Source organism: Pinus tabuliformis, chromosome X (genome assembly GCF_031772625.1).
Source record: "Pinus tabuliformis cultivar Carrire ecotype Pingquan chromosome X, CPIR1, whole genome shotgun sequence".
In the NCBI taxonomy this organism is placed as follows: Eukaryota; Viridiplantae; Streptophyta; class Pinopsida; order Pinales; family Pinaceae; genus Pinus; species Pinus tabuliformis.
Genome location: NC_142308.1, coordinates 1,584,172,666 through 1,584,196,670, shown reverse-complemented (window position 1 = coordinate 1,584,196,670; position 24,005 = coordinate 1,584,172,666). Strand labels below are relative to the sequence as shown.

The window sequence follows — 24,005 nt, the reverse complement described above, 5'->3', positions numbered from 1 at the left end:
GGGCTAAAACTATTGGTGATCTCCAGGATAATGAGCTCCTTGAAGGTAGAACTACCAAAAATAAGAGCAAACAACAGCCTACAGTGAATTTTGCTCTTATGGCTAACTTAAACATTGTTTTTGAGCCTCAAACCTATTCAGAGGCTAAGGGTATACCTGAGTGGGAACAGGCTATGGAAGCTGAATTCCAAAGTCTTTAGAAGAATCACACTTGGACCCTTTTTGATCTTCTTGTACGGAAGAAGCCCATTAGCTGCAAATGGGTCTATAAAGTGAAATACAAAGCTAACAGAACACTCGACAAGTATAAGGCTCGCCTTGTTGCTCGAGGGTTCTCACAGAAGGAAGGCATAGACTATGAGGAGACCTTTGCTCCTACAGCCAAGATGAGTACCATATGGCTCGTCCTTGCCTTAGCAGCTCAGTTCAGTTGGAAAGTCCATCAAATGGATGTAAAGAGTGCTTTTCTGAATGGTGACTTACAGGAAGAAGTCTACATGACGCAGCCTCTAGGATTCAAGGTTGCCGGTCAAGAACAGAAAGTATGTAGATTAGTCAAAGCACTCTATGGTCTGAAACAAGCCCCTTGGGCTTGGTACATGAAAATTGATAAGTACCTAACAGATCATGGCTTTTAGCGGAGTCCATCTGATGCAAACTTGTATTTCAAACATACTGGTGATGATATTTTGTTTGTGGTTGTCTATGTGGATGACCTTATCATTACTGGCAGTTCAACACATTTGATGCATGGGATCAAACAAGATTTGTGCAACACTTTTGATATGATAGATTTGGGACTTCTTCATTATTGTTTGGGGTTGAAGTCTGGCAGACTGAGAACAACATCTTTCTCTCTCAGTCCAAGTATGCCAGAAGTCTTGTGGACAGGTTCAGACTGCAGGATTGCAAACCTGCGACTACTCCTATGGAACTAGGGCTCAAACTTTCAGCTCAGTCATCCTCACCACTTGAATATTTATTCAGGCAATTAGTGGGCAGCCTCATCTACCTTACTGCCACTAGACCTGATATCAGTTTTGCAGTGAGCTACATTTCACGCTTCATGACAACTCCTAAGGCTGATCATTGGATAGCAGCGAAGCGTGTGCTGCGTTATGCGAGTAGCACTCCTGATTATGGACTTCTGTACACTCGGAGTTCAGATCCTACACTCAGTGGTTACACAGATTCCGACTGGGCAGGTTCAGTTGATGACCGTAAATCCACAGCTGGGTATGTGTTTAGTCTGGGATCCGGTGTTGTCACATGGACTAGTAAGAAGTAGTAGGCAATGGCTCTCTCCTCGACAGAAGAAGAGTATCGGGGAGCAGTTAAGGCATCTTGTGAGGCAGTTTGGCTTCGACGTATCCTTGTGGATATGCATGTTTCCCAGGCAGGTCCTACTCCCTTGTTATGTGATAATCAGGGAGTGCTCAAACTCGCCAAGAATCTAGTCTTCCATGAACGAACAAAGCATGTGGAAACCCATTGTCACTACATTCGACAACTTGTTGAAGACAGATTCATTCAGTTGCTGTATGTTCCCACAACGGAGCAACCAACAGACATCTTCACCAAGCCCCTTGGTCTTGATAAGTTTGTAAAATTCAGAGGATCTATAGGTGTTGTAAATAGATTGAGCATTAAGGGAGGGTATTAGAATAATGCTATTTTAGTATTTAATGCTCATTTATGTAGATAAGATCGTCTGTGATCTTATTAGCAGTTTCTTATTAGAAACTTGCTGTTTCTATTTCCTTGTAGAAACTTGTTGTTTCTGTAAATACTTTTGTATTATTTATTGAGCTTCATTGCTCATTGTAAATCAATTCAATTCATTCATTGATTATCATCGTGGAGCCAAGGCAAGGGCATTGGGTAGTACCAAAACATGTGCTCTTATTATTGGGTGGTGTTATCACCCCAAGAAACTCACCTAGGTTGTAAATCAGTGATGCTCGGGAACATTACAAATTCAACCAAATATAGTTGGATAAATGGTGGACGAATGGAACAAATGCTGCATATTCAAGCCAGATAACCACTTCTACTATGATTGACCCCAGAAATGGGTGAACACCCCCAGACTACAAGGCTTTTAACCACCTATTACTCACAGTTTGAGGATAAGGTGACAATGGAGAAGACTGACCACACCAGCAGATGCACAAGACCTTGTGATGGCCGACTGCAACTAGTTAAGAGGTCTGTAAATCTAGTTTCTAATACACAGATAGGATGACAGCTCTCTATGCATTAAACAACAGAAACCTGCACACATGTTCTATGATACATGCTAAATCCTAACATAGAGGTGGGATGACAGCCCCTCTGATGCTAAACATTCACAGCAATAGAACAAATGCAAACAGGCACAGCCTGGAACAAGAAAGAGAAGTGGAAAGTGAGCAATAAACAACAAAAGAAGCTTGTATTAGCTGGAAATGAAGACCAGACGCTGCAGGTTACAAAGTAGTTACAGTCTCTAGAAGTTGAACCTTACAACAGGGTTCTCTTCATCTAATACTCATCAATTGATTACATCTCTGTTCTGGGTATATATGGTGTTACATTACAAAATATTTCTGTTAGCTATGCGTGGAGGAGCCCATAAATGGCCACCAACCACATTTACATTCAGGAATGGGCCGCCGATACAAATCTGGCTATGCTGTAAATGGATTTGTCCTTTCTGTTGCTCTGCAGTCCTCCTTGGAGCAGGTGGCATGAAATACCAAAGGAACCATAACCATTGAATGCTCTGCATTGATAAACAGTGTCCTGCTTCCTCCTCGGCCATACATTTGATTAAATGCAGTCGCTGAATAATAAAATGGCTCAATCATGACGGTTTGCTTATAATCAGTGAAAACGCTGCCCAAACTGTTCATTCCCGCCCATCACTGCTTCCATGTTGACTTTTAAAAGGCTCAGGCATAGTCTATTCACTATCGGGTCTGCCTTTGGCTCGCAATTCACGTTAAAACAGGCCCCTCCCTTGTTTTTTAATATTTCACAAATACCTGCAAAACTACTGCAAACCATGAAAAATTGGCCTTGGCGGATTTGAAATATATATATTTGGCCTTTAGAACCCTTTCAGATCCGAAATCCCATCGCAATCGGCGCTTGCCACAGGCTTCCCTTTGTATTTTCTTTATACAAAGAAAATACACAAAATACATTGAAAACGCTATGGGCGCGGACTTGAAAAATATGAAATGGAGTGTTGTGTGGTCGTCGGGTCCGGCCCATCGGGTCGGAGGTATATGTATGCGCGAAAGGCCTTGCCCTCTTTGAAAGTGCCGATGCGATATCGGCGACCGCCGCGGACCCGATAATCTTATCAAAAAGGATTAATATCGCCGTCGGGTCCGGCCCATCGGCCATCACTCATCGGCGAAGTCTTGTGCCCTTGCCACTGCCCGCCTCCTCCGATTGCGATATGCCGACGAGATTTGGACCGCTGATCGGCCAGATCCAACGGCTGAGATTAAAGTGGAGCCTTAGGCCTGTGATTTTGATTTTTACATGGTTTTTGGGGTATTTCCGCCTCCCGATAGTGTATTTCTGCCCTCCAAAGGGCTTTCCCCTTGCAATTTTTTCGATCGGTGGAAGACTTTTAGCCAAGATTTGAGAATTTGAACAGCAACCGTGGATCCTTTGGCATGATTATAAGTGTAATTGCAGCCTTTGAGAGTGTTTGAATCCATTTTTGATTCTTTGTCACAGCAAAGCTAACACTGGCTCCTTCTGGGGATGAGATCCTCCCTGTGAGGTCTCAAGAACCTGCAGACCAATGCCTTCATACAAAAACAGCTATAAAAACACTTGCCTAGTGTCCATTGGGCATGGAGTCAATTAAGCATACAACATAAAACTGTAAAAGAACTTAATTACAAACATAAAAGCCTGAAAACTTAAACTTCAAAATTTGCCCATTAGCAGGGCAACCAAAACTGTTTCTCCTGCTCTCAGCCCGGTTCATCATAGATCAGTAGGACTGGATTGATTTGATCCTCTACCTCAAAGAGTTTAGGACATTTGAGCTTGATAGGTAGGTAGGGATCAAATTTCATTTCCCCTTTGCGTATTCTCCTCCTTGGATGTTCTTTATGGGAGCATTTGTACACCTGCTGAATAACCATGTATGCTGTGTACTTGTCTGTGTCTTTTGTAGTCTGCACAACTAATATGAAAGATGCACCATTGTATCCTTGTGCAGGGGACACAGAGACATTTTCTGCTCCTGAATCTTTCTTTAAACAACCCTCATCCAAGGAGGAGTCCCATGACTGTGCATTTTCTTCCTCTGTCATCTGATAAGCTGCCATTTCAATCTTTGTGGAGGCCTTCTGGGCAGGCATTGGAATATCAAGGCCGAGATTACCAGTTTCAGCCTTGAGCATAGAATTATATTCTGCCTCAGTGTTCAAGGGGCAGCAATGAGGGCTTTCCTGATGAGCAGACATAGGGACAAAAGATGATGGGGAGTTTTCCTCTCCCTCTTTAATCACTGGGCCGGGGACAAAAGCAGGCTGGAAAATTTGCAGATCTGCATAGCCATGTGAAGATGAACTAGCTTCGGGCTCAGATTCATGGAGGAAGGGACCTGCTGCCATCTGCTGCTGCTGATCAGCTTGTTGTTCTGCAGCTACAACAAACTCACGAGCAGTTCCTCTAGCTATTGCTTCTTCATATGCAGCTCTGGTTAGGAAAGGAGCACCTCCCAAACCATGGACCTCCTCCTCTTCTTCAAATAGATCTTCTTTCATGACTATATCCTGACAAAGGGTCTTCACCCTTTGATCCTCGTTTGCATCCTTGTTTCTCTGCAAAATCTGCAATTGCTCCTGTGCTCCTTTATATAGATTTGGAGCTGGAAGAGAAATGGAACAAGGAGCTCCTGCTTCCTTAGAATACTGCTCAGCCTTTAATTTGGAAACTTCAGAGGTCAAAAGCTCGATCATCCTAGCTAATTTATCAATCTCAGGCTCTGAGGATGATGAGGATTCACCTCCCTGACTTCTGCATTCATCATCACCTTCAAGTCTTTCTGCAGCCATAATATTTGCTTCTACTTCAAAGGCTGCAGCTTGCATATCAGCCAAAGAAGTACATCTTCGTTCTCTTAATAGTAGGCAGAACCTAGAATCGAAGGCATTAGAATAAGTAATCATGGCAGAAGTAGGGGTGGGTTTTATTTCTGCTGGCATTCTGCTGTACAAATGATTGAATCTGATATTGAAATCAGACAACAGCTCACCATCTTCTCTCTGCAAGTTCCCAAATTCATCATGATAGAAGAGCAGATCTTTATTATTTCCCCAGTGCTTTAAAAATACATCATCTAAAGCATCAATGTCTGCAATGGACCTAGGGGGTAAATCTCTAAACCATTTTCTAGCCTCCCCATCTAGGCTTTGAACAAAAACCCTCATCCAAACATCCTCTTCATTGATATCCAAGTTATCAGCATAAAAATAAAATGACTCAAGGTGCTCTTCAGCTGATACTCCTTCTGCACCAGTAAACTTTGGCATAAATTCTTGATAATCTCCTGCAGGCATGGCATTTAAAGGTGTAGGCAAGACTAAGGGTCCATACCTAGCAACAATTATTCGTTCTATCTTTGAAAGGGCTTGCTGGCCTGCCATGACTGAGGTATTCTAACGGGATACTGGTAAACTAAGTGATATGAATCAATGAAAAGGATAGCAGAGACCGAGGAGAATGATGGACAACATAGAATGCTTTTATGGATAGAGATCCGAAAGGGAAATGAATAAACGAGAGCTGTATGAATCTCCGAAGGTGAACTTCACTAACAGAGACACATAAAAATTGTTTAAGGCTTACTTGATCCTGATGCTCCCTTCCGCAAAGTTTTTTTTTTTCTGCTTATCGATCCTCTCAGGATCAGGCACTAGCCAGTTAGTGATTTCTGAAGATTTTTCCGAGCATGCTTCACGAACTAGACCAGAACTTCAATGTGGAGTCGCCAAAGGATGGCCTTCCTCTAGTGGAGTCGCCAGACAGATGATTACAACCAAAATCTGTGCTCAAACCTTGTCTGTCATCAAAGTTTGAAGTTGTGTCGTCTCCCAGGGAAGCTGAGCTTCGATTCTCTTCTCCTCGGCAACGACGCCATTTAATGTTATCACCCCAAGAAACTCACCTAGGTTGTAAATCAGTGATGCTCGGGAACATTACGAATTCAACCAAATATAGTTGGATAAATGGTGGATGAATGGAACAAATGTTGCATATTCAAGCCAGATAACCGCTTCTACTATGATTGACCCCAGACATGGGTGAACACCCCCAGACTACAAAGCTTTTAACCACCTATTACTCACAGTTTGAGGATAAGGTGACAATGGAGAAGACTGACCACACCAGCAGATGCACAAGACCCTGTGATGGCCGGCTGCAACCAGTTAAGAGATCTGTAAATCTAGTTTCTAATGCACAGACAGGATGACAACTTTTTATGCATTAAACAACAGAAACCTGCACACATGTTCTATGATACATGCTAAATCCTAACACAAAGGTGGGATGATAGCCCCTCTGATGCTAAACATTCACAGCAATAGAACAAATGCAAACAGGCACAGCCTGGAACAAGAAAGAGAAGTGGAAAGTGAGCAATAAACAGCAAAAGAAGCTTGTATTAGCTGGAAATGAAGACCAGACGCTGCAGGTTACAAAGTAGTTACAGTCTGTAGAAGTTGAACCTTACAACAGGGTTCTCTTCAACGAACACTCATTAATCGATTACATCTCTGTTCTGGGTATATATGGTGTTACATTACAAAATATCTCTTTGTTAGCTATGCGTGGAGGAGCCCATAAATGGCCACCAACCACATTTACATTCAGGAATGGGCCGCCGATACAAATCTGGCTGTGCTGTAAATGGATTTGTCCTTTCTAGTGCTCTGTAGTCCTCTTTGGAGCAGGTGGCGTGAAATACCAAAGGAACCATAACCATTGAATGCTCTGCATTGATAAACGGTGTCCTACTTCCTCCTCGGCCATACTTTTGATTAAATGCAGTTGCTGAACAATAAAATGGCTCAATCATGACGGTTTGCTTATAATCAGTGAAAATGCTGCCCAAACTGTTCATTCCCGCCCATCACTGCTTCCATGTTGACTTTTAAAAGGCTCAGGCATAGTCTATTCACTATCGGGTCCGCCTTTGGCTCACAATTCACTTTAAAACAGGCCCCTCCCTTGTTTTTTAATATTTGACAAATACCTGCAAAACTGCCGCAAACCATGAAAAATTGGCTTTGGCGGATTTGAAATATATATATTTGGCCTTTAGAACCCTTTCGGATCCGAAATCCCATCGCAATCGGCGCTTGCCACAAGCTTCCCTTTGTATTTTCTTTATACAAAGAAAATACACAAAATACATTGAAAACGCTATGGGCGCGGACTTGAAAAAATATGAAATGGAGTGTTGTGTGGTCGTTGGGTCCGGCCCATCGGGTCGGAGGTATATGTATGCGCGAAAGGCCCCGTCCTCTTTGAAAGTACCGATGCGATATCGACGACCGCCGCGGACCCGATAATCTTATAAAAAAGGATTAATACCGCCGTCGGGTCCGGCCCATCGGCGATCACTCATCGGCGAAGTCTTGTGCCCCTGCCACTGCCCGCCTCCTCCGATTGCGATATGCCGACGAGATCTGAACCGCTGATCGGCCAGATCCAACGGCTGAGATTAAAGCGGAGCCTTAGGCCTGTGATTTTGATTTTTACATGGTTTTTGGGGTATTTCCACCTCTCGATAGTGTATTTTTGCCCTCCAAAGGGCTTTCCCTTGCAATTTTTTCAATCGGTGGAAGACTTTTAGCCAAGATTTGAGAATTTGAACAACAACCATGGATACTTTGGCATGATTATAAGTGTAATTGCAGCCTTTGAGAGTGTTTGAATCCATTTTTGATTCTTTGGCACAGCAAAGCTAACAGGTGGCACAATGGAGTATGGTCTGAGATAACTTGGAGATGGTAAAGTGAAGTTGTTGGGGTATACAAACTTAGATTGGGTAGGCAGTCTAGCTGATAGGAAAAACACCTTAGGGTGTTACTATAGCTTGGGATCAACAATGATATCTTGGTTCAACAGGAATAGACTTTTATGGCACTTAGCTCAGTAGAGGTAGAGTATATGGCAGCTAGTATAGCAAGTTATGAGGGCCTTTGGTTTTACAACTTGATGGCAAGTTTATTTGATCAAGAGTTGTATCCCATGATGATTTTTAGTGATAATTAGAGTTGTTTCAAATTATCTGACAATTTAGTGTTTCATGACAAGTCCAAGCACATAGAGATCATATATCACTTCATTTGAGACAATTTTCAAAAGGGACCAATGAAACTCTAGCATATTCCCACCTATCCCTTAACAAAAGGAAAGTATGAAGCATTTAGAATTAGACTTGCATTTGTGCAAAATTCATTCTTCCCTAAGAGGGAGGTTTGAGAAATATAGCTTGAGCAAGAGCTTCTTACATAGGTTAGGTGTGAGTGTGTGAGTAGTTTTAGACAACTTTTATTGACCACTTAGTAAAAGTGGGAAATAATACCCATACTGTAATTTAATTTAAACAAATACAAGTGAAAAGTTAAATTTCTTATATTCTTTTAGCCTTGGAAATCTAAATGACATCTTCTAGAGATTATATAATATTAGTGAATTAGATTTGTTATAATCTTAGCCATACACCTCATAGTTGAGATCAGTGTTGAAAATATCGGTATCGGCAAAATATCGGCGAGGGTCCAGAAAATATCTTATCGGCAATATCGGCGAAAATATCGGCAAAATATCGGCAAATATCGGCAAGCATAAAAAATAATTTTTTCAAATTTTTAAATATAGCCGATATTTTCAAAATATCGCGATATTTTGCCGATATTTTCCGATATTTGCCGATATTTTGAAAATATCGCGATATTATCAAAACAGAAAATATCGCGATATTTTCTCGGCGATATATCGTTTTGCCGAAAATATCGCGATATCGCCGATATTATCAACAATGGTTGAGATAAGGTGGTTGCTAGAATTAATGAGATTAGTTGCTAACATATGATAAATTAGTTGGCAGGATTGAGGAGATTAGTTATCTTTCTCAACGCATAAATAGAAAAAGATGGGAGAAGTTGCAAGACATAAGAACACTTGAGAGAGACAGAGACCAAAAAAAGGAGGAGAGTGCATATGAGAGGAGAAAGTGCATATGCGTTGTATCAAACAAGAAGTAATTCATATAGCAACAACATCATATAGCTGTGCAGCAGTAGTTCTGTCTTCTTTCTTCAGTAGAGCCATACTTTATTTCGGTAGGTCATACTTCTTTTTTTTGTAGTATTTTTGTTTTATGTATAGCTGCTAGGTTACAACAGACTATGTAGGTTCCTTGTAAGCTTTGATCATTGGAATGAACGCTGATTTGAATTGGAGAATCATCATGCATGTGTGTTATTCATTTTTTGCTTCCGCTGTTCATTTTTCCAGCCATTTGTGTGATTGTTGCATGGTTATAAATATTCATTTATGTGATTAAATAAGTTTAGATTTGATTTATTTAATTGAGAGAAACATAGGACAACAATCATCTATGGCTTTCGGAAAATTTGACATCATTGGACAAACAAAGATATTGTTGAACATCCTCAATGTTAGATAAAATCTTCACAAGCTTTTTAAAGATGAATGGAGGGATTTTTCAAGGGGGATTCCATTTCTCAATTTTCACAGTTGCTGTCTAAAAGTGGACTCTTATCTCTACATCTTTTGTGGCCTTCTCTCGACAATAGAATTAATTTTAGTTTCTTCCCTTCCGAACATCTACTTTGAGGAAATAGGGCCAAGTTTCTCTCATTTGTCTTTGTTCTCATAGATGAGTGAGATGATCTAGACTATTACTCTTCACATTGGCATGTGTGCTAAATTAGATTCTTATCACATGACATGTTTTACATGGTAACCGTATAGGGAGGATGATGAGCTTGAGATATATACCATTTATTTTTTGCTTGATGATAGTGCATCTTGAGATAGTGATGATTGTGGATCCTCCATGATGTTGTATGAAATGTTGATTGAGTGGATTGTGGTTGGTTGTCTTGGTCAAGCGGGCTTCACTTGGGGAGCAATACCATACCTCGTGGGTTCATATTGGGGGATTTATATTGAGGAAAAAATGGCATAATATATTGGGGGATATATGGGGGGAAAGGGGTTTTATATTGGCAGGTATAAAAAATGGAGCTCATATTAATGATAAAATATAAAGGGGTATAAAAAATGTTAATGAAAAAATAGATGTCTACAATATCTAGTGGAAGTAGGGGTTTTTTAAATTGGGAAGGTGTATTGGGTTTGTATTGGTAGGGGGTTAAATAATGTGATTTTTAAGGATGTTTTCCTATATGTAGTCAGATTAAGGGTATTGTTTAATATGCCACGAATGCATGTGATAGGTCAGAGGTTCATTGAGTGAATCCCCCATGGTCTTGGTTTCTTTCTTCATGATCACATATTCCTTGGTGTTAATTGATGGTGATGACACGCTCCTAGGTGTAATGATGTGATGCTTATCTTCATGGTGTTGCTCTTTGCATGACTAGTTATGGTTTTCATAAAAGAGCGCTTTGGTAATTTGTTATGTCTATCCTACTTTCATCATGATGTTTAATAAAATAGATAGGGTTTCTTGGGCTAGGTCACAAGGTTCGCCGAACCTGAACCTTCAAGTTCAGAATTTGGCAAACCTAAAGAAAAATTTGAGGTTTGTTGCGGTTCGTTGAATCTCAAAGATTAATGGAATCGAAATTCTTTTTTGAGATTAGATGGTAGGTTCGATTTAGGGTTTAGTTTGAATAAACAATTAAAGAAATTTGATGACTTCCAGATGTACATTTTTCATTTTTGAGCTTGACCCTCAGCGGTGAGGATTTCTCCATTTCTCCGTTGTGTCTCAGGCATCCCTCGCCATTTTAGTTTGCGTGTACATTATGTTACTTCTGTAAATTGTGCGTTAAAGTGTTGAAAGCTCAAACCACGCCACACAATCCGGGTGGAACTTGGGTAGATCACCCATTGTCACCTTGACGACCTACCTTGTCTCTTTTGACTAGCGCCCTTCGACTTCTAAGGGGGCTCCCTTATAGATCACTAGGGCTTTAACACTATGAAGCAAGGTGATATCACAAGTAACCCTAATGACTAGACTTGTTTTCTTAACAACAGAAAATGATATAAGGATGATGGAAGCTTATACGAAGACTAGTGCCAATGTTCAAGGGCGATAGGCGGGGTGGCGATCACAACCCCCTCTTTGTCAACTCTTCCTTTGAGACTGGATGGTTGAGGATTTGGGGATAAAACTATTCCACTCAAACCAATCTAGATTAACCAACATGGAATCTAGCTTCACAACGAGGACCTACTCATTTGAGGAGCCCTTACACTATACCAATAGTGCCACCAATATCCCATACTAAGGTTGAAGATTCCCCCTAGATGACTTGTCCAACATACTAGTATGTCTTCTTGATGGAGACTAAGGGCGAGATGAAGATCCTTGAACCTAGTCCTCCTCTTCGAAGTGACTATCCATCTCTCAAATGGATCGGTAGAGTAGTCTTGTGATCACCAAATTTATACTTGCGAAATTAATCTTTTAAAAGCATAGTTTATAGACAAGAGCTAAGAAGAAAGAACAAAAGAATCAACCCAAAGGAGAGGAACACTCCCACTCTCTATCTATGATTCAAAATAAGGAAACACCTCTCTTTGTATGACAAGGTCTTAATTCCTCTATAATAAAATAATATTGTTTTTTATAAAGAACTTAAACAAAGTCTAATCTAACTTCTTTATATATATAGAAATTAAGTGGACAAACCTCATGTACAACAAAAATAAAGAGTTCTTGTTAAATTTTCTTAGGGCTATATTGTTTTTTGCTTTGATAATTGCATTTCTTCATTTACACATTAAATTCACCCCACAACATCATAACATTATTCAGATTTACATCCTTATTCAACAACATATGCAACTATATAGAAAGAAAAATATCATCATCATCAATGCAGTAGAACATAAAGGAACAATAGAAGAAAAACATTCACACATAGAGACACCAGGATTGGTCGGAGACCAGAGAAAAATCCACTATGGGGAAAACCCTTTCAAATTCTTCTTCTTATTAGATTGTCATTGAATGATTCAACAAAAGAGAGTACAATGATCCATATCTTCATCCATACAACTATCCAACAAAAATCAACTAAACAATATCTATGAGATGAACCCAATCATGCTCATACTCAAAACCCTGATCCTGAAAACTGTAATGCATTGTCACTGTCTACGGTCCATTGTCGAACACTGCAGTCAACGAGTGAAAACTTCAAATAATTGAAAAACCAAACCCTACTTCCAATCGCATGGAGGACATGTGCAAGCGACTGAAACGCTGCAGTGGCACAAATGAGCCGGCCAATGAGCAACTAAAGCCGAGATTTCTCTGTGTTGTGTTGTGCCTGTGACTGAGACCTAAAACCCTAAAACAAAGATGTGAGCTTCAGACCCTGCAATTTCACCTTCGTGCGAACCTATTCCTCCACGGATCTACCTTAGACCTATGCGAGCAAAAAAAAGAAAGAATAGAAAAATGTCTCATAATGATATGTCCAAATGAGGTTCACGTCACTTGTATTCATAGCTGTCTAAGGGTGTTCAATTTGCTTTAGGGCCGATCTGATCAAATATGCACATGTGGGCTTATAATTAAAAAATACACTTTCCCTTATCCAAATTTGATGATCTTTAGATCCATTTTGGTCCTCTCAAAAAGAGGAATTCAATGCAATCATTATCTCCATCAAATGAGCTGTTCAAAGTGGAATTTAACCCTAGTTGCCAATTTTAACAGTTCTCACAAAGATAGATGGATCACCAGAATTTAATTTTCATGTTGGTCCAACTCCTCAAATAATGAGGCAATGGGTGCCTTGTCTCCTCCACCGTTTACACTCTTCGTCCTGGCCCGGCTCATCTTTTCTCCCACAATTCTCAAAAGGAAAACCCCGCGCCAACTCGCAGAATTAAAAAATTTGCCCGCAGCCCAAAATATTTGGTGCCGGATGACTGTAAGCAGTGGTGCCGTGACTGGCTGTTGCCCAGATATATGCATGCTCGAACGCTTCTTCCACTTCTCGTAGACCACAACTGCTAGGTTTTATCATCGAACAGCTTTCAGTTTTGACCGTTCTTGAAGCTGTTGCTCTCCATTGTTTAGTTTAACACATTTTTTTTACTTCCTTTATCCCAGTGGTTTGCGGATTTCTGCTTTTGCTAACCACCACCGTCATCTGCAACGAGGTCAAGAACAACCACATCGATCCTGCATTTCTTTCAAGATGAGTCCACATTCCTGTCACCTGGGTGGCTAATGTTGAATGAAATGCCGGTAATCTTCTCTTATTTCGGCTTGTCCATTGCATTAGACGAACCAAAGCTTGCTCCACTTGAAACTGAATTTTGTTTGTTTGCTCTTACAAGCACGCTGGCTTTACAGGTGAGCAAGCGAAGGGCAACAAATTGCAGTATCCATCTCAAAAAGGGTACAGGAAAAGCTTTCCAAAACAAAAACTTCTCAGAAAATTGAAATGTTTGGTTGGATCTCTTTGTCAATGATTGGAGCTAGAAAATTAATGTTTCCGCTTCACTGCCAAGTTTTCTGAGTTGCAAATGGGCAAAAATTGGATTGAAGGATTATATTTAGACTCTATTTATCATTTCAGTGACTTATCCTGTCATCTGCAATATTTAGACCAAGGGAGCTGAGATGAAAGTAAATAGAGATGTCATTTTCCATTTGTTTTTGTTTTGCTTTATTTCGATAAATAAATTTTCTGTTGAAGGGTTTGTCACTGAGAGTATATATCATTCTATGTTCTTTATAAAAGCAGTTACATTAAGCTAATCTGTTGTGGGCATGCGGGGACTTGTTTTTGCAGGTAAAATGGTACTGGATGCATTCGGAAGGTTCTGACGTGATATCTCATTTGATTGATAATTTTGTTGTCCAATAGGAGGGTAATGTCAGTTACCAATATAACAATCCTAAAAATATAATGCTAATTATATGTAGCCTTATCTAGCTCATGGAAGACTCTAAAGCATCTTTATCTGCCTTCCATGGTAGAATGTCAATAGCTTTGGGATGTCCACTTCATAATAGATCATACAAAAACCATGTTTATGAATCATTTCTTCCATGGGTAGAAGGTATGTGATGTCAGAAAGAGGTCATTGATTCCTTCCCTGAGACTATTGCCACGCTGTTGTGGCTGGTTCTCAAAGTCTTATATTAATCTGTTTATTTCTGCATTATTTGCTTTTGTTGCACAAAAGCTGAAATTCAATCGTTTCTGGAGGTGATTTGTCAATGGTCCAGTGTTCTAATCTCCTCATGTTACTGGCAAATTAAAGTCCTCAATGGATATGATTGCCATTAACATTTTTGTACGTCATTGTACTTGTAATGAATTTTGGGTTGTTAGCCAGTCACCTGTACATCATGTATAGAAAGCAAGATGCATGAACATAGGTGATATGATTTATACTCTACTTCCAACGACATAGATGATATTGATGGATACTCCAAACGAGGTTCCAAAACTTGGGATATGCAGAAGACTAGCAGGATGACATATTTTGGAGTGAAGTTGATAACCCTGTTGTACTTCGTGCACAATCAATTGTTGCATACAAAGGAAAGGCAAGACACCCTGAACAAATACTATTTGCAAGCAGAGGCTCCTCATTGATTTGACATTTTCCTTTGTCATTCCGTGATTGTTGATAAACTTTTGTTAAAATAAGGGAAGATGTTTTGTTAAACTAGTAGGTCCACTTATAATATGAAGGATGCATAACTCACTGTATCTCCCAAGCCCATGTGAGAATGTGGGTACCTAATAAGCATGGAGTTATGTTTTAGAGCTGACTTTCGCCACTTCAAAATGAAAATGAAATGCATCATGTGCTGGTGAAAAGCTACTTTTCTCTATGTAATCATGTTGTATAATCTGCACAAGAAAGCACGCTGTAGTTGAGTACTGGAGTTTGTGAATAGCAAAACTTACTTTGACAATAAAACCCAAGAGTTTGTGAAATAGAAGTCAAACATTTTTTGTTTCAAGTTGTTTCTGATAACCATATAGAAGCCTTGGCACTATTTTCTAATATAATATCCCGTGCTTTTTATTGGTTGTGATCCAGTGGTAAAGATGAAAATAGAGAAGCTATTTTGTTGCTTTGAATAGAAATAGGAATTCCGAACTACCTATCAAATCTACTCGAATGCTTGTTTGTTCTGCATACAGCAGGTTTAAGCTCCGCATTTTTGTAATTCCCATTTGAACTAACGGACAATTGACACAACTTTTACCGGGAATGCCTGTAGATAATATTTATTAGTTAGGATCCAGAGGTAAAGATTCAAAGCCAGAAGCCTTGTTTCCTTCTATACTAGTTAGCAGTTCCTTCCAACGTGTTGGAGCTTGTTTTTGATAACACTATTTATATCTTATAATTCCCTATGGAGAAAATAATGGAGAAAAAAATTGCTTTGGTGCAGAAATTAGAGGATGGACAAGTAATTGTGAATACATCTAAATCTGAACCATCCAGGTATATGATTTGACAAGAAGCCATTCTTTTGAAAATATGGTACAGCTTTAAAATATTTGTTACAAGAAAAAAAAGACGAGGAATTGACTTTTTGATAGTTTGTGAAGTATATTTTATTGAATTTAAACAATGCATGTTGATACAATAAAACACTATGCCGAAGTGGCATACACCAAACCATCTGGACTTGATATACTCCATCAAGAAGACTATCTTGTATGTAATATATATAAAGAAAATGGTGTGAAAGCCATTCAAATACATAGCTAAAATTGGACTAAAAATGGTCGCAAAAAGTAGGAGAGAACTAGTCATTTAACACAAGCAGTTTTAGCACGAGGAATTGGGTCGTGGTCATGCTTGTTCACCCAAGTACATTCTAGCATTGCGAAGTTTGGATGATTCTAACTTCATTGACATTGTCTTACTCAACCATCATGCATGAGGGGAGGCTACTTCTTTCTTGCCTTGTAATTGTTTAGAAAAGGCAAGTGATCATGGTGCTTTTTGTGATAGGAGACCGGAAATTGTGGTGATCACCATTTCTCCATCCACCCCTTTCTAATTTATATTTTTTTCTATGGATCTAATTTAGTCATTGACAAACTCATTAACCTATAACCTATAGGATCTTGAAGACTATGTAGGACGCATTTTACCATTGATTAATCAAGGATCATGGATGTTCTAGTTAAAGAGCTACCTTATTTTCTTAGTTCTAAATGCGTCAACACAATGCTGCAACGATGTTACAACAATCAATGTACATGACATTGATGTTAGTTGGAATGTTTTTGTAACATCATTTCTTCACAAGGTTAAAATACAACTTTTTTTCCAACTTTATGAAGTTCTTATCCTAAAGTGAACAATGTAAACCAATAATTAACATTCCTAAGAATAATTGAATTGGAGTTAATCATGGTTACACACTTAAGTGAGTTTGCCACATGTTTTCATATTGCTTTTGCCTAGGAGGGTCATTAGGTGTGCAAAAGATTATCCTCATGGACATTGGATACATGCTTGATATTTTGTCACTCAATGCAAATTCATGATAGTTCCAAAAGTCATCAACGTTGATCCAAAAAAATGCCTTTTTTTTTGTATTTTTTTTCAAATATGGAGTGCAATTGGCTTATGTAAGTTTAATATGTACTTCACTGTCATTTTTCTTTGTAGTCATATGATTCCTATAGTAGGGAGTTGTATTCATAAAGGCTTGGGAATATTCTAGCACTAGTCCTTCCACTAGGGTTTGATGTGGTCCAAGCCAAATTAATTAGATGAGTTAGGCATTATGACTTTTTGGATGACACTCTAGATTATTGTTCGGACTATATTTGGCATTAAAAAACCATTCTCCAATGGTAGGGTAGAAGAAGCTTTTGAGTCTTTCCTTGCCAACATGTTGAAGCCTTTGGACCCAATTTAGTAGTATGGTGAATGTAAAGATGGGATGAATCATGAAAGGTCGTCATGTAAATTGTGTGGTTAGTGTATGATAGGACTTGTTTAAAATCTCAATACATGAAGTTGGGATTTGTGATAAATCAACCTCATAGTCTGTGGGTTGCCATGATTCTATTGAAAAGAATAAAAATAGAGAACATACAACCACTAATAAGTTGAATTTTCCACCAATGGAGTGGGTAGATCCTTAAGAACCATATGCATATTAGGCACTATGAGCAGAGAGAGGGCTCCACGGATTCACGTTCCATGAAGAGCTTACCTTTCTTTGTTCCAAGAACCAAAGATGGGGCACAACCTTCCATCTGGTTAGTGGTTAAAAGAAAGGAGAAGCAATAAGCAAATAGGGTTGTGGGGGAGTGTATCTCTGGAAATGCTTTTGAGCATCACAAAGATCAATCAATTTTTCTAGCTAATGTGTGTTGTTATCGCTATTGTTGGCCCAAGGTATAAGTGCCCTACCTATGAGGAGTTGTGGGGGCCAATTCTTCTAATCGAAAATAATGACATCAATATTTGATTGGAGGACCTAAAGAAGTCATGGGAGTGAACTTAATCCATGTGAATGTTTGATGATTGGATAGATGAGAAGGGTAGGACCTTGCTTAATTTCTTGGTACATTGTCTAGGAGTATAATGTTTATTAAGGAAATTGATGCATCATTGCATGTTAAAGATGTGACATTGTTGTGAAAATTAATGGATGGGTTCATCTGAGAGATTGGTTTGCTGCATGTGCAAACCATTACAAATAATGCAACTAATTATTTTGCTTTTGACAAAGTCTTAATGGAGAGGCACTTAACAATGTTTTGGACCCAATTTACTAAATATATTTGATGCTTGAGGTGTGGAAAACATATCCTTTGACAATGATCAGGTTAGGAGCATCACAAAATTCATATATAACAACTCATTTGTTCATAGCCTCATGAGAAAATTCACAAGAAATTGGGAGATGTAGTCTACACATGTTTTGCTAATATCTTCATTTTTCTTCAATCTTTGTTCCAATGTTAGTTTCGGTTGAGTAGATGTTTGCTTGTGAATTTAACACAAGACAAGATGAGAGAGCCATCACTAAACTACTATACATTGACTCCTTTTAGGAAGGTGTCCATGGTTATCGACCTTTGGTGAGTGTTCTATGCTTAGTTGATGGGGATAAGCCCACAATGGGCTACTTGTATGAGGACACAAATAGAGCGAAAGAACCTATCCGGTCTTATTATGTGTCAAGGGTACCTGAAGGTATGATAAATACATGATAAATTGGGATTTGATTGATTATTGATGGGTTGAGTTGCTCCATTGGCTTGTTGATGCAACAACACTTTTCCTTGACCTTGTGTATGCTTATGCATGATCTGGATCTAAAAAAATGAAATGGATCTTTGCAGGGGGGGGAGGCCCTCAAGATCTGAAAAAATGCAATGCCAGAAAGAAAATGAGAGAACACAGTAAATAAAATCACAAAGGAATTTTTTTATTAAAATAAATAATAACTATAAAAGCTACATTATGGTGGACAATCTGTCCTTTTACAAAATGTGACTTGTTACTTATAGCCTTTTTTGGTTACAATACCACATGTAAATTCCATGGGTGAATGAATACCATGGATGGATGCCACTTATAATATCATGGGTGGATAAATACCATGGGTGGATGCCACTTACAATACCATGGCTAAATTCCATGGGTAGATGAGTACCATGGGTGGATGCCATTTTCCATTCGGATCATTCATCCCTCCTTAAGAAGCAATGGTCCCCAATGAGTGAAGTTCCCTCCCGCGAAGCCTTTGTTGAATATGAAGAGCCATTGAAGATAAGAGTTTTGTGTGGTTAACCCTAACCATGATGAACGGAGATCCGATGATAGAGATACCCTGTAATGCTTGTGACCAACTGTGATACTGAAAGTGTGTGACCTACCAAATGTACTTCAATGAAGTGTGGGTTTGTGGATGACCCATAACCATGACAAACGAATATCCGATGATAGAGATACCCTATAATGTTTGTGATCAACTGTGATACTAACAATGTTCGACCTAGCAAATGGACTTCGATGATAAGGATTTTGTGTGGTTGACCCATAACCGTGATGCTGACTATTGATAAAGCAGCAGGTGCCTACATAGCCTGGGGTGGGAGGGCACGTCTCTAAAGAACCCAAGCTAGATGTTGCTATGTTGAAACTGATGAATGTGAAGCAGGTGCCTACTAAAGTGGGGTGGGAGGGCATGTCTCCAAAGGGAACCCGCTCTGAATGTTGTTCTAGATTTAAAATGGACATAATTCGGTCAATATAACTCAGAATGTTTATTATAATTTGTTTTTGGAAACATAATGACCATTCAACATCTTCCCATGTGTTTGAAATCCCTATCTAGACATTCTGGGAACTCAGATTCACACTGCAATTGTTCCACCATCACAAAAGTTTTGAAAAAATAGTTGATTTCAAATCAGTGATATCTCCTTCATTCGAACTCCGATTCGACTAATTTTTTTTTTTTTTTGAAATTGGGTGATTTTTCGAGAGGAGCTCATATCTACTATCATTTTTCTATAATTCTACACAAAAATTGAAAAAATGATAGGAGAGTCGCCGTCCATGAATTGATGTCAGAAAAATTTCCACAATATAGTTTATTTTAAATCAACTATATCACCCTCATATGGACTTTGATTCGATCGATTTTTTTTTTATAAATTTGGGTATTTTTTCGCAAGCAATCTAGATGTATTATTTATTTTTGTAAAATTTGCACCAAAAGTTTCAGATATGATTTGCAAACTCGCCACCCAAAAAAATCCTGCAAAAAAATGAAAAAAGAAAAATTCTTCCCACTTTATCCAAGAAGTGCTATGTGGAAGTCGTAGCACATGCCTGAAGTTTGTTGAATATTGCTGCAAAAATTTGAAACTAAAATATGAATCAAACCCTAATTCCTGTGCAATCGTAACCTACTCCGATACCATTGATCCAGATCTTGGGGGGAGGCCCCCAAAATCAAAAAAATTGAAATGGATCTTGTGGGGGGGGATGTGAAAATTCCTACACCAGAATCCCTACTGCAACAAACTAATGTTACTTCTCCTACTTGTTAATCTATACAAGTTATTTACTGTGTTCTACGACAAATATCGAAGTAAATACTACTGCAACCTTCACTTAATTAAATATGATTTTGAAACATAAGAACTAAGCAAGGAAATACAAACACATAGGACACCATTATTTTTGGACAAAAGTCCTCGGAAAAACCCAATGTGGGAAAACTGGTGCAGCAGCTCTGTGGGTTTATTATTATTAAGCAGTAGCAAATTTTGAATACATCGCTAAATACCTCACAGGGTTATTCAGTTACATAGAGAAATATTGGCAGAAAGATTTGTGAAATTACCTCACACAATCACTGACAATCCTGATTGATCCAGCCCTAGATTGATTGGCCCAGATTTTTCTCGTTGCCTGTGCGCAACCTTTGCGTCAGCCTAACGTCAAGCTCTCTAGGCACTGCGTCAATCCTCTGGTTGGTCGATTTACTGCCCATGAGATTCGTTTTCTGCCTCTCGCTCTCACAACTTGGCTCCCAGCTTATGAAACTCAAATTCCCTCTGCAAATTTTGGACTCCTCACTGGCTTTTGTGCTACCTTTGCGTGGCTATATGTTAGCCTCTCTGGCTCAGCGCTGCCATTGTTGGATTACTGTTTGTCTTTCTTTGCTGATGATTCTCCGGCTGAGAAAATCACTCTTTGTCCGGAAGCTATCCCTGCCCCTCAACTATAAGATATCTCCTCAATCGAATTTTCCTCCTGAGAACTTCTCACTTTAGAAAATCGATTTCTTGATATTTGTTGGTGTATTTTCCAAATGACCCTCAAGTCCCTTCTTATATCTTCCTGTTGGAAAACCAATGGCCTAGATTAACTCCTAATTAAAGGCTCAGATCGTTTTGACTTGATCTTCGTTTTTTTCTAGAAGTTACACCCACAATTAGATTAATACCCATTAATATTTTAATTTTCTTAAGTTTAGACTTAGGAACTCCATTAAAAATATTAATTATTTTAATAAAATTGTCTCTTGGTGGAATTTTCCAAAACGGTTTCTGGGTTATTTGGAATGCATGTGCCCAAGCCTCCCTGCAAAATTTGAGGCCTAGAGCACATCTGATGCTACCTCAAATCAACACTTCCTCTTAGCGAGGAATGTGCTCTAGCAATATACTGTTACTGCATATTGCTCTGACTCTGAAGCATCGTCCTCTGCGCTGCTGATGTCTGGCATGCTATCCACCAACTACTGCACTGTTGTTGCAACTGTACTGTTGCCTTTGACACTGCCATTGCCAATGCTACATCTATACTACAACTCCCTCTCAATTGCTACATTTGCTATGCTGTTAGCACTGCCACTTCTAACACTGCATCCATATTGCAACTCAGTTGCTAAGAGAAGCAATTGAAAAACATCCAAAATTACTGAACTAACTGTGTTCATTATGATACCACATGAATGCTGGAGCTGAATGTTGCTAGACTCTGCGCTGACCCTCTAAATCTATCGTGTTGCTGCTGACCTCTGCGCTGTGCCATCTACATTACTGCTAACTCTGATTTGCGTTGTTCAGTCTCTAGTGCTCCTAGCTACTACAACTATCTCCCTAACACTCCTTGACACTATTCAACACGAGTCCATCCTGCTACTGCAAAACTGGGCTCCTGTAGCAAGGTATTGATCCAAGAGGTGGACTCCTTAAGCATCATGCCCATCTGTAGCTCTTTCAAACTACAACTCCAAATCATCCACCTCGCTCCTGGAGGTATCTTTTCTGTCATGGCGAACTCTTCCTCTTCGATCTTCGCGACTGCAACCTTAGGATCGTGCTTCTCATCCTTGTCCTTTTTCTTCAAAGGACACTGGGATGCATAGTGGCCCATCTTGCCACATCTAAAACACTTCACCTTGGAGACGTTCTTCTTTTGTCTCTGTTGCCCCTGATGTCCCTTCGATGCAAGGGCTGCATTTTCCTCCTCCTCCTTGGGATTCGACCACTTCTACTGCTACTTCTGTCAAGTTTGACCTTGACTAGGTCTCTCCTCAGCTCCTCTTGTTTTAGAGCTACCCACATCTCATCCCAATTAGACAATGTTGCTCTTCCCAGGATACTCTAGACAAAGACTTGCCACTCATCTGAGACAGAATTGAGGGTTAGTCTAACTAACTCTGAATCTTGAGGTGTATGCCCCGCAACCGACAACTAATCACGGGTCTCCTTCAGCTTCATGAGGAATGGATCCACATGCTCCTCCCTTTTGCATCTGAGCATATCTCAATGTCAGTTCTAAGTACATCTTTCGTTGCTCGGAAGATCCTTGATAAAACGTGGCCAAGGCATCCCACATCTCCTTAGCAGTCGCTCTGCTAGTAACGTGGCACACTACGTGATCCTTGAGTCCATCTAGGATCATCCTCTTAGCCTTTTCCATCTCAACCTTGTATTTTTACAGCGGATCTGCATCCGCAGGTTCAGCCACCATGTTGTCGACGTACTTCTTGAGGGCATGCTCATCTAGAAGGAAAGACATTGTAGCCTTCCAGATGACGTAGTTGGATGCTCCGTCCAACTGTTCTGATCCCTCAAGCCATTGGTTGCCATCTCCTCCGAAAGCTATCAAACAACTCCCTCTTTCCCCCTACTGCATAGCTTCTACACTGGCTTACATACTCCTTGATGGACTTGGTAAGTCTGTTTCTCCTTTGTTGAGGGAAAATGAGAAATAATGATTTCCTCGGCAAGTAACCACGAGTAAGTATTCCCTTACTATGCGATCTGCTTCCTTCTTTCGACGACTTTTCTACCCAACACTCAGCTTGCAGAAAACTGCATCCCTCTAGCTTCGCGTTGAGGCTCTGCCTTGGCAAATTCTCGATCCGATAGTCTTACCTCTTTGTCGACTCACTCAGAGAGAGACAACTCGAAAATATAGCCCTCTTGGCTAGAACTACGCAATCCCTCAGGGGATTCAAACTATTGTTTGCTGCAACAAGTTGGCCCTTACTTTAGTGATAGATCTACTCTTCCTGTTTCACATCAAACACTCTGATACCATGTGAAAATTCCTACACCGGAATCCCTACTGCAGCAAACTAATGTTACTTCTCCTACTTGTTAATCCATATAAGTTATTTATTGCGTTCTACAACAAATATCGAAGTAAATACCACTGCAACCTTTACTTAATTAAATATGATTATGAAACATAGAAATTGAGCAAGGAAATACATGTTGAAGAATCTAGGGCATTCATATTAAGGTGATTCTTCTTTAACATGATAACAATTTGTGAAGTATTTAAATACAATTTATCTTAACTTGATGTTCCATTCATTATTAATATGTGTGTTTACTTCATCAAATTGCTACCAAAAACAAAAGAGACAAGAACACAAATATTTGGCTTTCTGCCAGGGCCAAAACCTCTCCCTCTTGGAGAGGAAAACCCACGCAAAATTCTTCTTATGGAGATTCCATTAACGAATACCAAGACCAGGACCCTTGACACAATTTGTCTCTCTAAGACCAAGACATCAATCCTCTTCCACAAACACTGCTGAGATCATCATGAGTGCTGTGTCATTGAAGCTCTCACTGAGATCTTTATTATTGCTTCTAAGATTTTCTCCATAACTGTTCCTTGAAGTTGCCACCGAGGTGATCTCTGCACCCTTCATCAAGAATATGATTTTCAATAACCAGATCATGATTTGTGATGAC

General features: G+C 39.5%; 1 protein-coding gene across 4 annotated transcripts in view; it reads left to right on the top strand.

Moving 5' to 3' along the window:
• LOC149146071 (lipid droplet phospholipase 1-like) overlaps window positions 1-15,161 on the top strand; it is a 210,923-nt gene extending 195,762 nt beyond the window's left edge. For all 4 annotated transcript variants that reach the window (XM_089446896.1, XM_089446895.1, XM_089446893.1 and 1 more), the window contains one exon: window positions 14,061-15,161. In XM_089446896.1, the coding sequence (XP_089303022.1) occupies window positions 14,061-14,064 (4 nt within the window). In that variant the 3' untranslated portion in view covers window positions 14,065-15,161. The remainder of the gene's footprint in view (window positions 1-14,060) is intronic.
• Window positions 15,162-24,005: the final 8,844 nt, after the last annotated feature.